The sequence below is a fragment of the Coloeus monedula genome (assembly GCF_965178545.1).
Source record: "Coloeus monedula genome assembly, chromosome: 14".
NCBI lineage: Eukaryota > Metazoa > Chordata > Aves > Passeriformes > Corvidae > Coloeus > Coloeus monedula.
The window spans coordinates 14,603,865-14,625,967 of NC_138794.1; the positions used below are offsets into that span (position 1 = coordinate 14,603,865).

At 41.3% G+C, this 22,103-nt stretch overlaps 1 protein-coding gene across 1 annotated transcript in view; it reads left to right on the forward strand.

Annotated features, from left to right (window-relative positions):
* Positions 1–659: 659 nt before the first annotated feature.
* The window catches only part of CHRFAM7A (CHRNA7 (exons 5-10) and FAM7A (exons A-E) fusion), a gene marked incomplete at both ends in the record, with an annotated part of 34,255 nt that continues 12,811 nt past the window's right edge, over positions 660–22,103 (forward strand). The window contains 3 exons of the mRNA XM_082290376.1: positions 660–714; positions 1,832–1,971; positions 19,357–19,401. Coding sequence (XP_082146502.1) covers positions 660–714; positions 1,832–1,971; positions 19,357–19,401 — 240 coding nt within the window. The remainder of the gene's footprint in view (positions 715–1,831; positions 1,972–19,356; positions 19,402–22,103) is intronic.

Sequence of the window (22,103 nt, forward strand, 5' to 3'; positions counted from 1 at the left end):
CTAATTCACGCCTCCCACAACAGCAGCAGCCGCTGCCGAAAGAGAATGACCTGTGCCGAGGAGGGCTGAGGAGGGTGGAGGGTGAGGGGGGCTGATGCCCTTCGGCTTTTGGGGCAGCGCGGGCAGAGTGTGCTCCCCGGGGCGGCCGTCCGGCTCCCCTCCCCAGTTCTCCCGTCCCCAGGCAGCCGGGGCTCCCCGCGGTGCCGCTGCGGGCTCGGGGAGGGCAGCGGGTGCGGGCGGGCGCGGCTGCTCGGCAGGGGAGGGGGCCGCCCCCGCTCTCGGCTCTATAATGCCGGGGCCCCCTCACCAAGCCGCATCGCATCACTCCGGCTGCCGCAGCAGCCTGCGAGCGGCTCCCCTCCCTCCCCTCCGGCCCGGAGACGCTCGAGGATTAGGGAAGGGAGGGAAATCCATCAGGCGAGAGGCAGGGCGCGGAGGCGGGCCGTCAGCATCCCTCCGCTCCGCTCCGCCCGGGCCAGCAGCGCCGTAGGGCGAGCTCCGGTGCGGGCGCAGGAAGGGGCCGAGCTGCCGGAGGTGCCCGGGGCGCCAGCGGCTCCCGGCGGCCCATACCGGCGGCTCGGGGCTGGCGGGGCTCGGCGGCGGGAGAAGCCGCCGCTGCTGTTGGCGTGTCCGTCCCTCGCGGCGCCGGCTCTCCCGGGATGGGCCTCCAGGAGCTGGCGGTGTGGCTGCTGGCGGCGGCGGGGCTCGTGCGCGGTGAGTGGGCGCCGGCCCCGCGGGCAGCGCTGGGAGCCGCGGCGGGGCGGGTGGGTCTGGCGGGGACGGCTGCCCCGGGTCCTCTCCGGCACGGCGGCTCTCCGGCCCTGGCCGTCCCCTTCTCCCCTCTCCGAGCCTCGCCGCTGCGGCGGGGCTCGCCCCCGTCCCGGGCCGCGCTGAGGGCTGGCCGGCGCTGGGACCTGCTGGGAAGGGACACGGGAAACGGACGGTGGGGATGGGGGAGCGAACTCCGTCAAGGGACTTAAATGGTGGCTGCCCCAGGGCAGGGGCTGCGGTTTTCTGTGAGGGGAGTTCAGGACTAGAAAATTGGGAAAAGGAAAGTCCGTCTGGAGTGGGACAGGGAGGGCTCACATCCAGAGCACTTGTTCCTACCCTGTCGCACATTTCCCTTCATTCGACAACTGCCTCTGTCCCTGGTCTACTCTGCTCTAGTCATGTAGACCTGCTCCTTCCCTCCACAGAAAGACGGCAGACTAAGAATCCTCCCTGGATCTGAAGTGTAAAAAGGACGGAAATCCCCGAATACTAGCATGTGTATTAATGTAGTGCCTATCATCTCTGCCAGGGACCCCGTACCCCACTTAGTGTTAATGAACAGGGAACAAAGCGGAGACTACTTGCCCCAAAGAGTTCTCTGTCTGAAGCAGCCTGAGAGCGATGTTCAATCTAACCTGTGGCCATTTTTCTCCCATTGTCTTGCTGATGCCCTCTGCCGTATCTCTGCTCTGCTTTTCTGGTTATAGCTATGCCAGGACAGGTGTCAAATCACAGGTACTGTATTTCCTCTTCATCACTTCTTGCTGCTGGATCGAACGGTGCATACATTGAGAAAGCATCATTAGCATTTAGAATGTATCACTCCTGGCCAGTCAAGAATTGATCAAAGAGGCAATTCCCCTTAAAGGCTGGGATGAACATTTGTGATTAGGATTTTGTTGCAGTAGCTAATGAACTATTTGAAATACAGTGGCATTTTTCTGGGAGTGCAGCAGGTGTAATAATAGATACATAATATCTGATAGGAGTGAAAAAGCATGCCTGAGCTTTTTCTGATGTAGAATCCTTATTATTTGTCTGTTTATTCCTGTGCCCAAAGAGTCCCTGCAAGGAGAGTTCCAAAGGAAGCTCTACAAGGAGCTGCTGAAAAATTATAATCCATTGGAGCGACCAGTTGCAAATGATTCCCAGCCACTCACTGTCTATTTCACTCTCAGCCTCATGCAGATCATGGATGTGGTAAGTCTGTAACTTTCTAGGAAACTCTTTCAAAGGGTGGATTTTTCCTTCCTAGAAAGGACATTTGAGATAGCAAAGAAAGATTACAAGAATTTGGAAAGCACAAATAATTCAAGACACAATGCCAAATTTTGTCTGCCTCTTTAAAGAGCTAAACTTAGAAGTACAGTTTATCTCTTTCTTAGATCTCTTGTCAAAAATTCCCAACATTTTTAGCAGTACAAAATATTTCAAAGGGAGCTCAAAATGCACACTTTGCCTTTGGAATCCTTAACTGTCCTTAGAACCAACAAGCAGTGTAGTCTGGGAGGGATTTGCAAAACCAAAGTTCTTGATTTCTGGTGGTCACTTAAGAGCTGCCTATTTTGGAAGATGGAGGGGAGAGGAAATCCTGGCCAAAATCCAAGTTATGTTATTCCTTTTGGTATGTAGACAAGATAGCTACATTCTATATGCTTAAATAGCTACTGTATTTGCAACCACACTTGGTTAGTATATCAAGAGATATTCCTGTGCTGTACTTGTACAATGCACTGTAGGATGATTTTGGGTTCAAATATGACTAATTTAAGCTTCACTCTGTCACAGTAGCACAGAGATGCAATTCAGCATATAAGTGGCTTTACAGTGTTTGTTTTTACTGAATTCAACTAGCTATGACAGCGAATAAGGAAGTTACAGTCTTAAAACTGTAGCTAACCTCAAAATTCCATTATCTTCCCATCAGATGCCTAAAGTTCAAGACACAGAGCTAATTTCTTCTAGAGCTGTCAAATGGAATTAAAACCCATACAAAATGAAAGGAAAATACCCACAGATCACTAGCCAATCTGGCTGTACTCAATGACTGGCAGTCTTCACTAATATGGTTCAAAAGGGCGCTTTTGATCCTATGTGCCTTTCAAGAAACCCCCTTAGTCAGTCAGAAACCTTAGTTTTTGTACTGGCTGTTTAGTTACAGCTCATTCTGCTTGCCATAAAACTCACTGCGTTTCTTCCTCAGAGATCTGGGATTGACAGCCAAAGAAAGAAACCAACCATGAAGTAAATTAAGCTTCAAGCTATTAAACAAATGAGTTTTCTTCATTGTCAACAAGAAGCAAATGTTGGTGGGAATGACAGCTACTTGCAATAACAATTACTGGTTTAACAAGCTAGAAACAAAACATGTCACCATCATACTTTCCTGTAGTTCATATATTCACTTTAATGGCTTTTCAGCTGATAGCCACTGAGTCTAGTTGGGAGTGAGACCTCTCCAGAGCCAATCCATCAAATCCCTCCTAGAACAGATTGAGCCAGGCTGGATCCTGATTGCTGCTATTCCTTATGTGAAGTCTCTTCCATTCCACTCAGACTTTGCTGACAGGAAAAGGGAGACAGTATATGAAATCTTTTCTAAATACAGTAGATGTTTCCTACCTTATACTTCTAGTTTTAACCTGTCCTGTTAAAACTAGAAATTTTCTACCCCATGGTTGTAGATATGTTTTTCTTTTAATGGTATTGCACATTAATATGCATGCTAGTATCAGCAGTACATAATGAGAGATCTGTAAGTGCCAATTGCCCCAGCTTAGTGTAGTTCACTAGAAAATAGTTACTTAATTGTCTAATGAGAATGCAAGCTGGCATAGTAAATCATACAAAATGTTTCTAAATGGGGAGGAAAAACAGTGGCAGCATGAGAAAAACACAGTTTGGGGATGCATGACTCAAGAGGAGAGCTAGGAAACTAAGGGAGTGCTTAGACAGGGAGTACGTGGTAGGCCTGAGACACAGCAAAGGAATTTGGAAGAAAGGTGGAAGAGGATGGGATGCAAAATGGAATGTAAGAGGTTTGAAAAAGTGGACTTCAAAAAGAAAAAAAAAGACATACCTTAGTGGAAGGAGAGGAAGAGGGGCTAATGGATGGGCATGGCTGCTCAGTCATAGCTTCAGTACAATGGCAGTGAAAATAAAGAATAGGATGTAGAGAAGCTATTTATTTTTCTCTACTTCTCACCTCATGGAAACCCCTCAATCTGCACATAAAACTGTCTTTGGCTTCTGCTTGTCTGCTATTTCAGTGCTGGCACGGAATCTTAACCTAACTTAGGCTTAGGCAAATTTCCAGCATACACATTTTTGAGAAACGGATTATTGAAATACACTGATATTATATAATTCCCACACCCGAAAAAATTACAGCCACCACATTTTTAAACACTGTATGGAGGTAAATACCTTCTAACAGTGTTGTTTTCTCTTGTAACATCCATCCCAATAACAGTATCAGAGGAGAATATTCAGCCACTTCCTGTTGGTTTAGAGGGAAAACTAGGAATAGAGACAGCAGCAGTGCTGTTCCTACTCTACTGTATCTCATACAGAATAGTGAATGGCATAGAAAAACAAATGCAGTGAGCATGAGGGTGTGAAGTTTGTGCCTAGCCTGGCATTTGTACAATAGACATATCTGTATCAACTGTAAGTTAATACAATTGAGAGAAACTTATGGGAGGGTATCTCATCCCCAAAAGTCAGAAGATGAAACCTTAGAAATTAATGTTAAAGAGTCACACATTTATACTGCAAATGACTGCTTAGAGACACAAACATGAAAAACTGGAATACACTGAGATATAGAGCGATAGTTCAAACTCAATTTTTACTGCTATCTAAATAAGTAGAAAAATCACAATCTTATTTTAGTTTGGAAAGGGCCTCTAGAGTTTATCTTGTCCACTCCCCTACTGCAAAGATGTCTTAAATAGATCATGCTACTCAGGACTGTGTCAAGTGTTGACCACTTCCACAGCAAAAGTTTCCTCAACCTTCCTGGGCAGCCTGTTTCAGTATTCAACTTCCATCATGGAGACTTTTCCAAACATCTAAGCATAACTTCCTATTTTTCAACTTGGGAACAGTACTAAAAAAACACTTCTAGAAAAATGAGACACCTTTTCTTCTTCAGTAAAATGGGCTACACAACAAAAAGATACTTTCGGCGAAGTATTCCAGATTTCTTGACCATTTGCAGCAAGGTGTGTATATTTCTGAATAACATAGCAGAAAACTAGAGAATGAAGTCTTGGCAAACCCACATGGCAGAACTCATTCTTAGAGTAGCTGTCAGTGGTTCACTCTCAGTATTTAAGATTTGCAGCTTTCTGGTTTGAATCTAGAATTTTTACCAGCTTTCTATGTGGAACTTGGGGCAGCACTTTGGGAGTGTTCTTAGCTGATCTTGGCCTTTGCTACTGGAAGAATCTCACTGAGTTCTGGGCTCATGCTCCCACAGCTTTGGCTTGCACCAGTGCCTCTCTGAGTAAGAGTTACCTCATCCTTTTTTGGGGGGTCAGTTCTCTACATGACCTGTACTTTGTCTTTAGATTAGCTTAAACTGCTCGCAAAACTACCTGTGGTGGTTCTTCACTAAACACGTCATATATTTCAAAAAACCCAAGCGAGGTCTGTCTCTGATTCAAGTTGCAAAACTTGGGAGAATGCTGGACCAATACTATCTTAGCTTGTGACTTCTTCAACAAGACTCATGGTGACAAACATTCTGGTGGGTATTAGTGTGACCATTTTGGTCTAATCTGATCATAAATTAGTTAAATTTTTTTACTAGCTGAAGAATCAGCATTTAATAATTTATTTAAGGAAGTTGAATTAAGCTACTTACCTACATGAATACTCAGATTCTTACTTATGTTGCATAACATTATTTAGTCAGGAAACTTTCATGGTTCCTGCAGACACTTGCTGGCTAATTAAATAATTTACTATACAACAGTTTTAGCTTATTTTCCAGTTTCTCCTGTTTCTTTGTATAAAATTTCTAGTTAGGGGAAAGAAAAGCGCTGAATAGTTGTTTGTATGTAGTGAGCAGGAGCAGAATCTCAAGAGAAATCCTGTTCCTTTAGGCTGTTCAGCTCACTTGTGCAGACCAAAGGATAAATGAAAGCATGCAAACTTTTTTACATTTATCTGAACTTAGTCAAAGTTTGCTTATCCTACATTGCCCTTGGTTACTTGCATGACTTAGTTTTATATATTCAAGGGCTTTTGTCCTTGCTTCGTTTTACACAGTGAAGTGATCCAGCTGACTTCAATGACTTACATACAATGCTTTGCAAAGGCTCTGCATAAGGATCTGCAATTCGGTATTTGCAATCCAATACCCCGGACCCACTGGGCAAGATAGTAATGTGAAATATTTTGAAACTTTGAAAAGAAAATTATGCTGTCATTCAAAGAAGCAGAACAGCTTCTGTAAAGAAACAGACTATAAAACAAACATCATCCCCGCCAAAAAAAGAAAAAAAAAAACAAGAAAAAAAAAGAGAAAAAAAAAATTAAATCTGGAAAAATGAATAAAACAAAAAAATCAAGAGGCTCATTGAAAAATGGTGCTAACAAGGTTCCTAAGCTATTTATCAGGCCTCAGCAGCCTCTTTGCAAACAACGGCTGTGGCAAAAGCTCATCAAATCTGCATTATTCTTTTAATTTTAGCATTCATTTGTGTACATTAGAAAATATCTCTCCAAGCTTTATTTTCTTCTCAGTTTGCTGCTTGATCTTTTTTCCTGCCATGCTAAAGGGAGAAACTGTTTGCACTTTTATTTTGCAGCCATTTCCATTCCACCACAATTTATTCCTTAGAGTTTAGAAAACTGGAAAGGTGCTGCGATATGCCTTCTGATATTTTTAGTTCGTTTAATACCACGAAAGTTACTGGTTATAACAGAAAACAGGGTATTCTATTTTTCCATGAAATATGCAGAACAGATCAGACAAGAGTCTAAAATATTCTGATAATTGATCTACTTTAACAAGCAGACAACACCTCTCCCTACCCTACTCTGGTGAGATATTAATATACTAAGAGCAACTGCAATCTTATTTCTGTGATACTTGTCCATCTTTCCTGTGCTTCTAAATATCTTCTGGATTTTTAAACTGTTCTGTCAGCATCTTTCTTTTACCTAGTCTTCTCAACCAGTGTTAGGTCTGGAAGGATATTTTAAACACAAGAGGATGTGTAGGTTGGAATGGGAAGCAATGAATGTACACTAATTAAAGACAGTTTGCAGGAAAGAAAAAGGGACTGACTAAAGGCTATAAAAAAACCTCCTCATAATAGTTCGCTTGAGGACATTAGAGATGTTCATTGTATGTGAAAATCAGAACTTCTATTCTGCTTTCTGGTTCCATAGGAGAGATGTTTGGAATGGTAATACAAATCAGCTGGGGTTTTTCTGTTTGTGTGGGTTTTCTTCTTAATAGGAGTTAGGTGAAGCAGTTTCTCAAACATTTTTTTTACTCTTTGTGATACAAATATCAGCCCGAATCATAAAAACTCAGTGCCTCTTTTTTTTTTTTCCTAACTGCATTGGTATGGATGCCCCATTAACTTAAAAAGTGACTAAACATCTACTTCTATGTCACTTGTGATGAAAAAGGCTTGTAACCTTCCTGTGAAAAGCACGGCTAAGGTGCTAGCAAACAGACTCCTCTGTGACACTGTTGTAGAGCACAGGGCCCACCACATAAAGGCTTCACATTTTACACAGGGCCTCTTACTAGAACAACAGAACCTGCAAAGTCACGTTATCTAGTAATTATTAGTAGTCCTCACTAATCAGCTAATGAAACAAAATCACAGTGCAAGATGTAATTTCTGGGAGTCAGAGCTGGCTAATACTTGGTCTTATACAAAGCTTTTAATTCACAGATGTTTGGGACTGAAATGAATATACTCCTTGTAATATTCAGAGTTGTTCCTCTTTTTAAAAAAGACTGTCACGTTCAAATACTAGACAAAACAGGATGTCACTATTTAATACACAAGTTCATATCTTTTGTTTTGACCGGTATGGATCAGCTTGTTATGGTCTGTGGTAATTTGTATGAAAAGATTGAAAGTCCTGTATTTTTCTTCATAAATGTTCTTGTTCTTGGCTAGTGGAGCTCCACTGACCTGCACTGGCCAAGGATGTGGCTCCCCTAAAGTACAAGTGCTTGATGAGCCTTTGCAGCCCTGTGTGCCTGGTAAATTGTTTCCCTGTTGCCATGTTCCTGGGAGAGCCATGGCCTCAGCCCCAGCCGAGGAGGAGCCCTGTCCCTGTGTGTGTGGCTTGGTCTCTGCTTGCACAGACCAATTACATGCTCCATAAACCTGCTGCTCCTTGGGAACGCCTCTTCTGCTGTGCGCAGAAAGATGGGAGCTGTCTGGGTTCCTCCTGGCTTTGATTTGCCTCTGACTGCAGTGTCAACATGCACGAGAAGGGAGTTCAAATACAGGTGGCTGCCCCTGCTGAACCCATTTCCTTTCTGGAAAGGCTTCTGGAAGTGCTGTGGGAGGATGCTGTGGGCTGGGTGATTTATGTGGGGAAAAGCAACTCCCAGGTAAGCATCACGGCCTCAGCCCCACTCCTGTAGTGTGATCTGTGTGAGTCTACAAGTTGGCAGGAATGTGCTGCAGCAATCTTGGGGATGATGGCAAGGGAAGGCAGGAAGTGCTGCTAAAGCAAGGTGGTATTTCTGTTTCTGTTCTCTGTCTCTGCTCAGGGCTGCATTCTCAGAGGCCCACGGATACAGTGTCTGCTTTTCTCTCAGCAAAGCACATGCTATCAAAAGTTTCCAGTCATTTACAAATCTAATATTGCTGACAGCAGTTGAACAAAGTATTGTCAATGGATTGGAAGCAAACAATTCTATATCTATGAACAGCATATTAACATAAAAACATTCAAATGTTAATTATTTCAAATTTAGATGATACAGATGTGAATTCTTCAGTTTCTCCTGAACTCTTCACCGTATTTGCCTGAATAGACTAATAAACAATCCAACTGTTCCCAATCTAAATATATCTGTGAGTTACAAAAATGGAAAAGAAAGAAAGATTAAAAAAAAAAGATCTCACAATGGGTTGGCAGTGGGGAGCCTATTTGTACAAGCACTTATATAGAAAAAGAAATCTTTTAAAATTCACTTAGAATTTTAATTACTTAAATAATTTACCGTGTTAGCCAATTTATTTTTAATTTATTCAAAATGAAAAGATTTATTTTCCAAGAATAACCAAAAGCAGCCTGAAGTAAATGTCTATTCAGATTTAACCTTCACTTGTGCTTGCATTTTCATGCATGTTACTGCAACTAGAATTTGATTTGTAAAAAGAAAAGGCTGGTAACCCTGGCTTCAACAACAGCTAACTGTGAAGCACTAAGAGCATGGCATGAAGCCATGCTGCTGCTCATTGGCAGCAAGATAAGAGTATGATATTCATCCAGTTCATCTCTCCCAAATCATCTGGTAGTGATGTGAAGCCACATTTGCCTGGTTTATAATCTTGTCTCCTCATTCCTTGTGTGCTCCTCATAAAAAACTACCCTGAAGGGAAGATGATCAATAACCATGTGCAGAGTTGGGGGACCCATGCACATGTTTAATTATACAGTACTGCTACTTTGAACTTTTATTGGCTTTTGTTATGTTCTGTCAGGAGTGTTTGCACATTTCTGTGCTTAGCATCCCCTTAATTACTCTCAGTAACTACACAAGTGTTCTGGTTTAGGGTTTGAGAGGAAGGAAGGAAGGAATGAGGCCTCTTACCCACCATCTCCAAAACTAAATGCAAGATTGAGGACAGAAAAAGTAATGAGCACTGGCAGAGCTCAAGAAATTCAGATGAGCATTTTTATGGATTTTGGAGAGCTCACTCCATCTCTGTCCCCACAGACAGAAATAATCTTTTCACAGAGGAGAATTTGCTCTTTTGTGTTGCGGAAAAAGCAGCCTGAAGGACCGTGTAGGTGTTCTGACATTTCAGTCGATGCTTGCTGCATTTGTGAAAAAACAGAGATGTGGTTGATTTCCATCAAAGTATTCCTTTCAGCTAAGCTCACAGTTTCTCAGTGCCTTTGTAAGTGATCCTCTACAGGCATATAAGAGAATTGGGGACAGTATGGATTTTCATGAAAAGCAGGAAAGGAAGACCCTTAAAAGAGGACTCTCAAATGTGTCTATCAGACGACATAGAGTAAGGAATAACTAGAACCTCTGTAATACGATTCATCTTCTCGAATTATTGAAGCCTCTTAGCAATACTTCTGTGTCAAGAGTTGCATAGACATTCAGCAGGATAAGCAATGTGTTTTGTACTCTGCCCTTCCCAGGAAGTTTCTTAATTGCCATGGTGATGTCTGTGCTGTATCCTAGATTGAACAGAGAGCCCAAGACATTGAAGATAATGGGTAGTGTTACATACCACAGGAATTTTGGAGCAACTCCTTCTTGCTTAATTTTCCTGTACTTGGAAGGATGGAGGTAGGATGTAGTACAGTTAGAGAGACTCTCTGGGATGAGTAATAGCACTGTGCTATCTGATCCTCTGAAGCTGGCTTTACGTATGTCCATTTGTCGTGCACAGAGCTATTTCTCGTGATTGTGTACAATACCTCTGTCTCCGTGGCTCTGGTGTTCCTCAAAGGTTTCAGCTGATGCTAACTCATGGAAAATGTGCTCTGGTCAGGTGTGGAAATTTTTGTTGCTGTCACTTCACAAAAATAGGATAGATGAATGCCAGCAGCAGGCTGGTGCTGGAGCTGTGTGCTCTGATCACACACAGGGAGAGGAAGAGACAGCTTTGGGTTCAGCTCTTTTTTCTCCCATAACTTTCTCTTCTCTCCTTGAAGAAATCACACACACTTTCCTTCAACTTTAGTCTGCTGGTACATTCAAGTGTAACAACCTGACCTTTCAATTTCGGTGTTCAAAGGCTTTGATTCCCTCTGGCTTTAATACTATGTAATGAGTGGGGCTATGGGAGCTCTATTGTTTGATCTTATCTTGTGGAATGGTTGGTAGTTCCCAAATTCCGTGTTCAGAACTGACATGCCTGTCTGTGTCAGACTGGCAATGGTAATCAGCACCTAGAGCCTATTTCAGGGTTCAGTCCTCTCAACAGAAGTCTGCTACAAAATATACTGGAATCAAGACTTATTTGTAAATAAAGCAACAGAACACAGTTATTACTTTGCATGTTTGCAATAAATTTAACTGCACTTTAAACTCTATGCTGTATTCAAAAATTGAACTGAGTGAAACCTACAACTGATCATGGAAATTCATAACGTAACTTGAAAAATACAACTTGCTCTTCAAAAAATATATTTTTCACACAAGGTATGCTGATGTATGTGATTAGTTATGCTGTACTCTGCTCATTTTGTATGTCTTATCCCTGCTTGTCTTTGCAAAGATGAAAGTGTTCATATCTAAATACAATCTCTTGTTAACAATGATGTACTGAAAAAAAAAAAGAAGACGACAGACTGCTGTTACAATTACATCCCCATGGTAACAAAAATGGTACATCATGAGGCTCTTACACATATTTATAATCTCAGCTTCTTTTTCCTGGAACTCTGTGAAAGCCACTTCTCCAGCCCACTGCCAGGACAAAGCCCTGGTGCAGCCAATGGCAGCCCAACTCAGACCTAATAGAGCATATCTGGAACACAAAGACTTTCCTACATCCTAAGAAGGCTCCTCACACAGATGGTCTGCTCAGAGTTAAGGTCACTCTTTTATGCTCTTTCTGCAGCAGCTTTTTGCTGTGATGGATTTGCATCCATCTGGGGAGACCTGTGTATGGTCTGAGCAAACTGCCTTTCTTTTAAAGCAATATGAAGTAATTGGGGAGAAAGCAAATGCTTTTTGCAAAAGCATGTAAGACACGTTGGTGTGGAGAAAATGCTGGCCTTTTTCAGACACAAACAGCACTAGTTATAAAAAAAAAAAAAAAAAAAAGGCAAAACAAACAACCCCCCTCAGAGTTCACCCGAATTAGGTTAAGCAAAGTAATCTGACTCTTTATCTCATACTCCAACTTCAACCTTAACCCAGGTAAAATTCAAATTGTAGTTTTCTAATTTTTAAGAAAAAAAAGAGATATTAAAAAAGCCAAAAATGAACATCTACTCCTATTCTCCTATCCCAGCAGCACAGAGTGCTCTAGTAATATTTTAGCATTTTAACTTCAGAAACCTTTCAACTTCCACAGAACTTTAGCTCGAAGCAGAAGCATACTTGTCTGTTGTATTCAGGTTTACTTCCTCACTGTTTTGTTTCACTCTGTGTACACCTGAACAGTGCATGGGACAGAGGAACTCCAGGCTTCAATACCTGTGCAGAACAGATACCTGAAAATCCCTGTTTTTTTCAGACTTACACATAGGTCAAACTCTACAGTTACTAAGTCTGAATTGTAACTGTGTGTAAGCTCATAGTAAACCCTGTATTAAATCTGTGCTGGCACAAGTGTTAAAGACAGACCAGAACTGTAAACTAGAGCACCTGTCCACCACTCTCACCTGGAGGTTTCCTTTCCTCCTCTTCCATTCTCTACCTCCCAGCTGCTGGATGCTGTTCCTCAGGAGTGTGGCCTAGTGATTTGCAGACCATCCTACTGCAGTTTCTATCCCATGGAAACAGGAGCTCGCTGTGGCTCAAGCACAGCCTCTGCACCCCCTGTCCCAGGACCCCCTGCATCCAGCACCACAGGCTGCTTTCCATCCACACTGAGCTCACACTGCCCTGCTCAGCCTGGCCCTTCTCTTGGTAGAAGTGAAACCAGCCCAAACCAGGAAAATGCTAAAGATTTAGGGGACTTCAATAAACTTTACTCACTGTATCACAAATTAATGTGAGGAGGAGGTGTCCCTAGAGGGAAACTCCTCCTGTTTCCCAAATATAACACTTAAGTATCACAGTTAGCCCCAGAATAGCCATTTATTGCCTTGTTCCTCATTAAATTTACAGTCCAAAGTCAACTTTCTTAAAAAATCAAAATGGATAATGGCAGCAATCTGTTCCAGTCTGTGTTATCTCTATCAACAAACCTCCACTTTTCCCAGTCAGGAGCAATTCTCTTGAGCCATTTTTTATTTCAAAGACCTCCAGCATGCAGACTGTATGAAGAGCCATTCATATGCCATCCATCACAAGTCTAATAAACCTAAGAGCTCAGTGGAAGAGAAGTTATCAAATTTCATTTTAATTAACTACTCACATTTTGGTTGGCCTTTATAGTTTAATTCTTTGATTAAAAAAAGCTAGAAAAAATTAAATCAAAGATCAAGAAGCACACCAAGTAATGAAGACATTTTCAGGCTGGGTTTTGGAGACTTCACTATAAAACTCACCTTAATGCTACAGGAGATACTTAACTAAATCCTGAGCACAGCTGCAATTATCTCTAAAGGTCTGAAGGAGCCAGAGTCTGAGTTAGCAGGTGGCAAGAGTCAGGCAGGTATCATCCTAGCTGTTAAGGTACCTCAGGCTAAATTTGCTTTGCAGTGGAACGTGGAAAAGAAGGTGATGTCCTAAAAATTTTCAACTTTCACTAACAACACTAGTTAGGGGCTGAGTATAAAATAATGAGGACCAACTTTCAGGAGATTCTTTGCACCAACAGAATCAGGGCAAATTAGCAGCTGATGTGAAGGGAGTGGCCCTCGTTTAACATTAACACCCCAAGGCCAGGTCATGCAGAAGTGGCACAACATCCTGACTGTGCTGTTCAACTCCGGCTGAACAACAGTTTGCAACAGTTGCTCTAGTTTTGAAGGAGCCTGGCTTTCCCAGCAGGAGGCTCTAACACTACAAGATTAAGTCACAAATGCCAGAGCTCTGCTTTTATACAAAAATGTCACTGGTATGGCAAAAGTCAGAACACCAAATAAAAATGTGTGTTTAAGTTTGAAATGGTCTCAAAAAATGCTGTGCAACAGTGAAAATTTATATTTTTCACTTCTGACATTACATGGAATAATTTTCTGTCTTTTGCACCTATTTTTAAGAAATCAGAAACATTCTGTGGTCTATTCCTGATGTTGAGTCTCACATGCTGGACCATGGAATATTATTAATATTATTTATGCAGTGGGAATAACTGTTTACACAGCATTTTCTGCATAATTTGAAATATGTGCTGTAAGCTCAGTCAAAATAATTTTACTGTATAAAAAGGTCTATTGCTTACCACTGGAGAAGTGAAGGGTAATTGCACTGGCCTATTTCTTTCATGGTGAAAGGGAAGTCAGGTAGAGAAGAGGCATCAGGAATTCCAAACTTTTATCTCACAGATCATGTACACTGACTTTTTCTTCATCTTTATACTGCTTGAACAACCTGTTTCACATTGACAACTCTTTGTTTGGCTTTTTATTCCTATACAAATCTCCCCAAAATTCTTAATTCCCTCTACTACATTCTTCAAGATCAAGACTGGCTGCAGCTCCAGCCCACACCTATGGGTGATCAGGGGTAGTCCTTGGCCAGCAGTTGCAGTCTTCATTTCAGTGTCCCTGCAGAAGCACCAGGATGGCTTTTTTAAGTAACTGATTTTTATCCTCACCACTGAGATAGCAAAATTCAATTTTGCCAGCATGACTAAGAAGCTTTGAGCCACCTTTAATAGAAAAGTTTAGCTTTAACCTCAGCACATGAGGAGAGGATATTTGCAATGGACCCCCAGGGTGACTTAGTGTGGGAAGACTGAGAGGTCACTTTGGTGCTCTCAGGGCTGCAGGTGGGGGAATATGGAGACACTCCTCTGGACTCTCCTGCGGGTTGGCCACACAGGGTGCTGCTGTGCACCAGCACCATGGGCAGGGATGGGAAGTGCAGCCCTTTCACTTCTCTCCATAACTTCTGAGGATCTTGGATTCATCCTGTCATTCTGGCTGCCTGAAGTATGGACATAAGGACATCTTTTGTCACCCAGCCATTTTATGAGTGCTTAACTCACCCTGTAGCCCATCCTCTCAGTACTAATTCTGTAGGAATTCAGGCTTTTTCAGCTGATACAGTTTAGTGAGCTCAGTGCATGACCTTGAAAGAACAGGAAGAAAACCCCAAGCAAAAGTTAAACATAACAGGATTGTAAATGATGGGGGGGAAATGTCATTAGGCACAGGTAATTTGACATTGTGGATCAGAAGATGTTGAGAATGTTTAATGAGTAAGTGCTGAGACAGTAAGAGCTAATGAACTGACTAACCTGGTTTCAGTAGGATGACATTCAAGCACACAAAAGTGAAAATCAGTAAAGAAAGTGTCTTACATGTCTCTCACTGGCTGTCAGGGTGTTGTTAACTTCAGACTACAGTTAGTAGCTTCAGTTTTGCTAGAGGGTAACAATCAGGAACATAGCATTCTGCTGTAACAAGTGATGTCTTAAAATGTTCTTACAAAGTCTTTATTAAGATTCAAAGTAATTGAAGCCCAGTTCAAAGAGCCATAACTTCATCTATAACTTAGGTGAGGTTCAACCATGTAAACATAAAGAATCTAAATTTGAAGTGCAGAAATTACAGCTCATAGATTTTAGTCAGGAGATCACCTTATGCTAGTCCCCTGGGAAGTATGTGTTTCTTGCTAGATGCTGCACATCACTGCATGCCACTCTCTCGGCATGCAGTTTTATTTCAGTTATTTTTCCTGTTGCAGTTGCTGCATAGCTTTTCTAATGTGGATGCTGCATGTGCTGAAATCCATTTGAAAGGACACATGTCCTTACCAAGTTTATAGTGTCCAGGCTTACACCCTTCACAGAGCATTGCCAAGTTTCTATCTCTTCTTTTATATATTCTGATGAACACAGCGTAAGGGAAGGATAATTTGAGACTTTCATAACTGTGTTTCCAAAGGTGATCAGTCTGATGGATTGTATAAATCGAAAAAACAGACAATAGCAGGAGTGGGAACTGGAAAAATGGAGACAGTGCAATTTCCTTCAAAGACCTGCAGAAATTATTACCTCTACCTTCAAAAATGAATGAAGGACCATTCAAGTCTCCCGATGTCAGCTACTTTCCCTTCATTAACTGCACTGCCACAAAATACATGACAAACAGCGCAGTAGCAATTTGCCATCTGTCCTCTCAGATCCTGACTGTAGTTATGGATAGAGTAGGCCAAAGCAGCCTCCCACCCACCTCCCACTGTGCCAAGGAAACCTAACTCTCCATTAGCAGGGCTACTTGGCCAGTACTGTCTGAACAGCAAGTATCCTAAAGCAGCTGGCATGGGGGAAAAACCACACTAATCCAAGTGTGATACGGTGTCTGGTCTCATTCTCTGTTGGGAAGGTTCTCCAACACCTCAGATTATATTGTGAAGCCATTTTTCTTTCCTCCTTTATAGTAGAAAGGGTTTTTAATAGGAGCAACCTTGTTTTTTGTTTTCGAAACACATGAAGTGTTCTCTAAGTGTATACAAAATGAAGTGACAAAAACTGGTGAAGTCCTATGAAGCATTTCAAGCCCACCCATCATCTTATGGGGAGGTAGTGCACAACTCTGATGAGAAGAGTGTTAATGTAGTTTGCTGTGAAGAATTTAAAACAGTGTCCAAAAAACTCTCCTAAGCAGGGAGAAACCCTGCAGGATGTCTCCTGTCACCAGCTTTACCTGGGGATACAGAGAGTGACAAGCCCTCTAAAATAAGAATCTTTCTGCTAGTGATGGGTGAGTCAATCCAGTAATGACTAAAATGTTGGAAATTGTTTGCTCCAATAAACAGTATTAAAACCCCAAAACACTGCTATAAACCAAGCCTCAGCAGGCAATGAAGTTTTTATAGGTGAGGAGCAATGGTAGGATTTATGATTCAAACACGGATGGAACCTTAAATATAGCGATCCAAGTGGAAATTACTTAGTTCATATGTAACCCTCTTTCAGGCTCTAAATGCTTCAAATAACAGAAAGAAACACCATGAAAACAGCATGAGCCATCTTCACACAGGGCTTGTCTTCACAGTACAAGTTACATTTGAGTCAGTGCTCTCAGAATAGCCTCTTTGAGCTAGGTTTGAGTGAAAGATCACACTTCAGAATAACTCTTGGCTTTCAGAATATGCTTGCAGTGTCCTGCATGCCAACCTGTGATGGCTCTGCCATGTGCCTGGCAGTGGCAGGCAGCTGAATCATCCTGCCAGCAGCACAGCTGGTTTAAAAGTCTGCTGTCCCCCTCAGCTCTGCTACTTTGAGTGCTCAGTGGTGGCTCTCTAGCCTGGGTCTGTGATCTGCACTGATAGCAGGGCTCCCTCCTGCTACTCCTAAAGTAGTTCATGTGCCTGTGCTGTGGGCTCAGGCTCTCCCAGCACATCCCTGTGGCACAGCATCAGCTTAAGCACCAGCAACACTCTGGCTTCAGTGCAATCTCTGGCTGCTGAAAAGGACTTTTTGAAACATCACTAATTTAAAGCTGAGGCCATTCAAGTGTAGAAAGAGATCACACTGGGAATAAAATGAGAGTTTAACTCAGGATTTAACCATGCAGGAGTACATGCCATTCAGCTAATAGTCCTGAAACAGGCTTCTCACAACACAATGGATTCTGAATTGCTCTGCACCTTTGAGTTGCCAGTTATGCCTGTGCAGAGAAACCACATAGCAGTGGTGCTTTCAGCTTTGCTCAGGTGCTGAGCTGGGACATTGCTTTATAGGAACTTGTCATGTTCACCTGGGACAGCACACAGAGCTCTGAGAAAATACTATCGAACTTTGGAGGATAAGTTATCATTGGCAGTAATTACATCTCACCTAAAATTGGCTATGATTAATAGAAACATGTAGGTTTTACATGTCCTTAATTGGCAACACTTCTCAATAGCCTTTAGTTCATGATGATGTGAATGATCTCTTAAGGATTGTTTCTTCATTCATGAATTAAATATCCCATGCAAACTACTTTTGTTGTGCTCTAACACTATAAGCAGGTTGTTGAGAGAGGTTCCAAATTAATGTTTATGTGGCTAGAGAATAACAGCTACTATTGTAAATTAATTACTGCTTTGGCTGGCTGACATGTTCAGCAATGCCTTCACCATGCAAATTCAGTGGAGCTTAATAATGGATTTCTGAAACCAAATGGTTAGAGACCTGTTTCCCCAGGATGCCATTTAAATTAGTTGTTCACTTGAGATAGTTTTGAAAAAGGTTCATGGAGGTGATGAAGCAGAAAATAGAGAGGAAAAGTACTGAATGACTAGCTGTGGTCTGTGATTATTTATATTTTTTATTTTACTTTTTGTTTTAAAGCAAGGTAGGAGTGTGCATTTGGGGGTGGACTTTATTCAGGAACATTGGTGACTTTTATCTAAAATCTTTCTATTTGTTTGTATGTTGTACATTTAGTTGTGATTATACACAACCTAGTAACATTGTCATACATTTACTGATCCTGCTCCTCAAAAGGCTTCTCTTGTTTTAAAAATGCCATTGTCCCTTGCAGGGTATTTGATTTTGCATGCTATGCAACTTCCTACTATTGTGCTGATCTAAAATGGCTGCAATGAAAGGTCTCTCAGGAGTTCTTCTTGGTTAGTAGTTCACAAAACAAGAGCAGAAGAGGAAAAATATTGACCTTTAGTAAAGTGTATTATTTTAAAAAGGGTTTTTTTATTGTATGAAATGTGATTAGACATTTTTGGCCATTTTTTTGCATTTAGGAACAACATTTAAGTTCAAGAGTGACAGATTTAAGTTGAGGTCTACACCTATGAACAACTCTGCCAGTTGAGGCTGTACAGGTGACTGAATTTCCTATGACACTTAGACTGTAAATTGAGCTTTGACTGGTGTTGGGACAGGGATTGTGTGCTCAGATTGGAAAATGTGGAATACTGACTGGATACATACTATATTCCATTAGCTTCACACAACCCAGGTGGATACTGCTACGGTACCTCCACAGAAAAAGGTCACGGATATTTTCCTGTGTCTGAGAAGTAAAGAAACTCTACAACTTTAGCATTAAGATGCCTACTCTGTCACCTGAATTTACATCAAATAGTCACAGAAGTCCAGGGGAAAGGCCTTAAAAAAATAATAATATTCTGCCCTGACAAGAGTTTTCTGGTAAAGCTGATGCAACACTTTTTGTATAGTTCTGCTGACATGAGTGGTGCTACTTGTCTGTTAAGAAGCTCCCCAGAATGGCCTCAACACCCATCGTGTGAGCTTAGCCACACTTTGCTCATTATTTTTTCTACTGTCTGCATATGTCCGGTGGATAAGGTTAATTACTGAGAGGGCTGCTCCTACGAAAGGTGATACAGGCAGCCCCTGCTTTAATCTGCCTTGTCTTTGGAGATTCGTTATTGAAGAAGGGCCCCAGGGAAGAGTATGGCAGAAGGATACCCCCAGGAAACAGTTTGACTGACTGTGGTAATATGAATTGAAATTAAAAAGTAGCTGTGAAAACTTCTGTTGCAATAAGTAAGTGGCAACAATTCTCATTGCTTTGAAAGGTACTTTAGCACAACTGGCTATTTTATAATAGTCAAATGCATTTTACTGGTATTATCCTTCTTTCCAGGATGAAAAGAATCAAGTATTAACAACAAATATCTGGCTACAAATGGTAAGTTTAGAAACAAAGTATGTTTGGTTTTCCCTTCAGTCTTAGAGTTTAATCTGGTGAGGGGGTTGAATTTTAGAAAACTTTCAGGTCTGTGAAAAAAATGAGTTGATTCCTTCTTCCATGTCAGATTTTCTTTCCTACCATTACATACCACAGCAGAGAACTTTGTCCTCATTAACTCATGGCCAGCATTGCTGGGCAGTAGTTAATTTTCAATCGCTTTTTAATAAATGGAACAGATAATAGACTGTTCAAGAACTTTATGAGACTATTTTGAAATTGTTTACTCTGAAAGGTTACATTATGACTTAGAATTAACAAGGTGCTTCTTAGCATCCTAACTCCTGTGGAGTCCTAATGCATCCACAAACATTTCCACCATAAGTTTGTCATAAACTCTGTGAAGACAGGGTGACATGGAGTTTTCTCCATCTATAGCAGCATGGACGAGAATTTGCCATTAATTGAATTCCCATCAGTATTACAGAAACGGAACTGTTTGGTTTAAGTAAAGGTTTACATAAGATTTTTATTATTCCAGACAATCATGCTGCTTCTGCAGAAACTTTATACCTTTCAGTTTCTTTTACCAGCTCATTCAGTTTAAATGCATTATTTTTTCTTTTACTGTAACATTTTCGGTAGAGCACCTCACTTGCACTGATGTAGGCCCTAGGAAACAAATGAAAGACTATTCTGATGACCTGTAAGGACAGCATGGCTGTTCCATTTATACACAAGGAAAATCTGACATGGAAGAAGCAGTCAACTCATGCCTTTTTACAGGCCTGTTGTACAGCAAGATTAAAATTGTCAAATATAATATGCTTTTGGCTTTTAGCTACAATGATTATAGTTGCTATGATTTCTTACCAGGAAAAGAGACAACAATTCTTACTCAAGAGGCTATAATTTATTTTCCTTCTCTTTTATCTCACATCATCCTTATCTTTTTTTGAGATTGTCTTTTTTCCCCCTAAGAAAATCATTGATTATATTATACATTCTGTATTTCTTTTGATTTATTCACCTGAGCATATACTGGATATAGAGCACGTTAAGACTGCAATGAGCAGCTCACTTGGTTACTACAACAAAAGTAGCCACTCATCATGGCCTGTGTACACATAAAATAAGTGTTTGCATATTAACTTTCTATTATTGGTGTTCTAGACAGATTCGAAGCATGCTTAAGGCTAACATATGTCATTTTATTATTCTAAATGATCTAAATAAGTTTTTCCCTGAAATCCCTCTCCACTGAATTCCTTGATATATATGTGTGTATAATCAGCAATCTATCTTAAATACATTTTATGTAATCATCACCAAAATACTTAAATACAAAAAATAACCTGGGAGAAAGGGCAATATAAATCTAGTATTTATACATGCAGTCTATTTCATCTGGCCACTATCTCCATGCCAATACTGCTCAGCATCAAAAATCTAAATCTTGATCTAAGTTACAGCAGGAGCCTTGCCTGGTCACACAGGTTGGTACTAACCTAAGCACCCTGAGCTCTTTGCTATTTTAATCCAAATTAAAGGTGCTTCAGCTACAGTAGCTCTAAAGTTAAAGCAAAATGAAGCAGCTCATGCCCTGCTGGATGGGTGAGCACTTTGTACACAAGGCTAACAGAGCAACCGTAAAATCTGCTTAACATTATCTCTAATCCAGACTTGAATATTAAGTTTCCTATTGCCCTTGAATCGTCTTTACATCACTCAGCATCACCCTGTGCTACAGTGTAGTGGCCATGGTAACTCCTAACTTAAGTTGGGGTAGGAAATGATTGGATATGTTGATATCCAGGATGCATTCAGCTGGCAGTGAGTGCAGCCTGCCAGCCCTGGCCCTGCCACTGTGACCGGGAGTGACCTGCTCTGGCAGCTTCTGAGAGTGAGTCACCCAAAGCCACGAGAGCCACGGCTTTCAATGCCTCAGACCCATACAGCTTATTTGCTTACATTGCTGGCCTTTGGGAAAAACAGATGTATCCTGTCGCCTCAGGACTTCTACATTACACAAAGATAAAATGTTAAAAAAATACAGTGACGTGTCTACAAGGAAGTTCATGTAAAACAGTTTACTGGGAAAATGTATGTAAAATTTCTGATAAAAGATGAGAAGCAGTTGATCAGCTTACAGAAGCTGTGTATAGATGAACGCATGTATCTTAATTAGAAAACTGTAAAAACAAAAACTATGAACAGAGCCAAATAATTGAAGATTTCCATAAAAAACTATTATCAGTAAAGCAAAAGGAAAAAGCAGTGCATGACTCAGATCTTTTGTCCAGTTTTGCTACAAACTCATTGTAAAAAATAAATGAGATAAATATAGAAGCACAGACCAAGAATAAGTATAGTAAACACTTTACAAAAGCTGCATGATGCATGCTATTAGTTGTGTTGAATGCATCAAAATGGTAATTTATGCTGTTGTAAAGGTACAAGAATGTATTTGAATACCAGCAGCATGAGGCTAACTGGGGACTTACTTGGTGTTATCAAACTAAAACTTGCCTATGACAGTAATGCAAGGAATTACATAGACCAGTTTGATGTGAATACCCTATGAGAATGACCAATGACATTTACCTCCACAATACTCACTGGCAATTTATCCTGACCTTAATGTCGATCAAACATTTTCACAAGGACCACTAGACTGAAGGGGTAAGTGTACTACATTTACT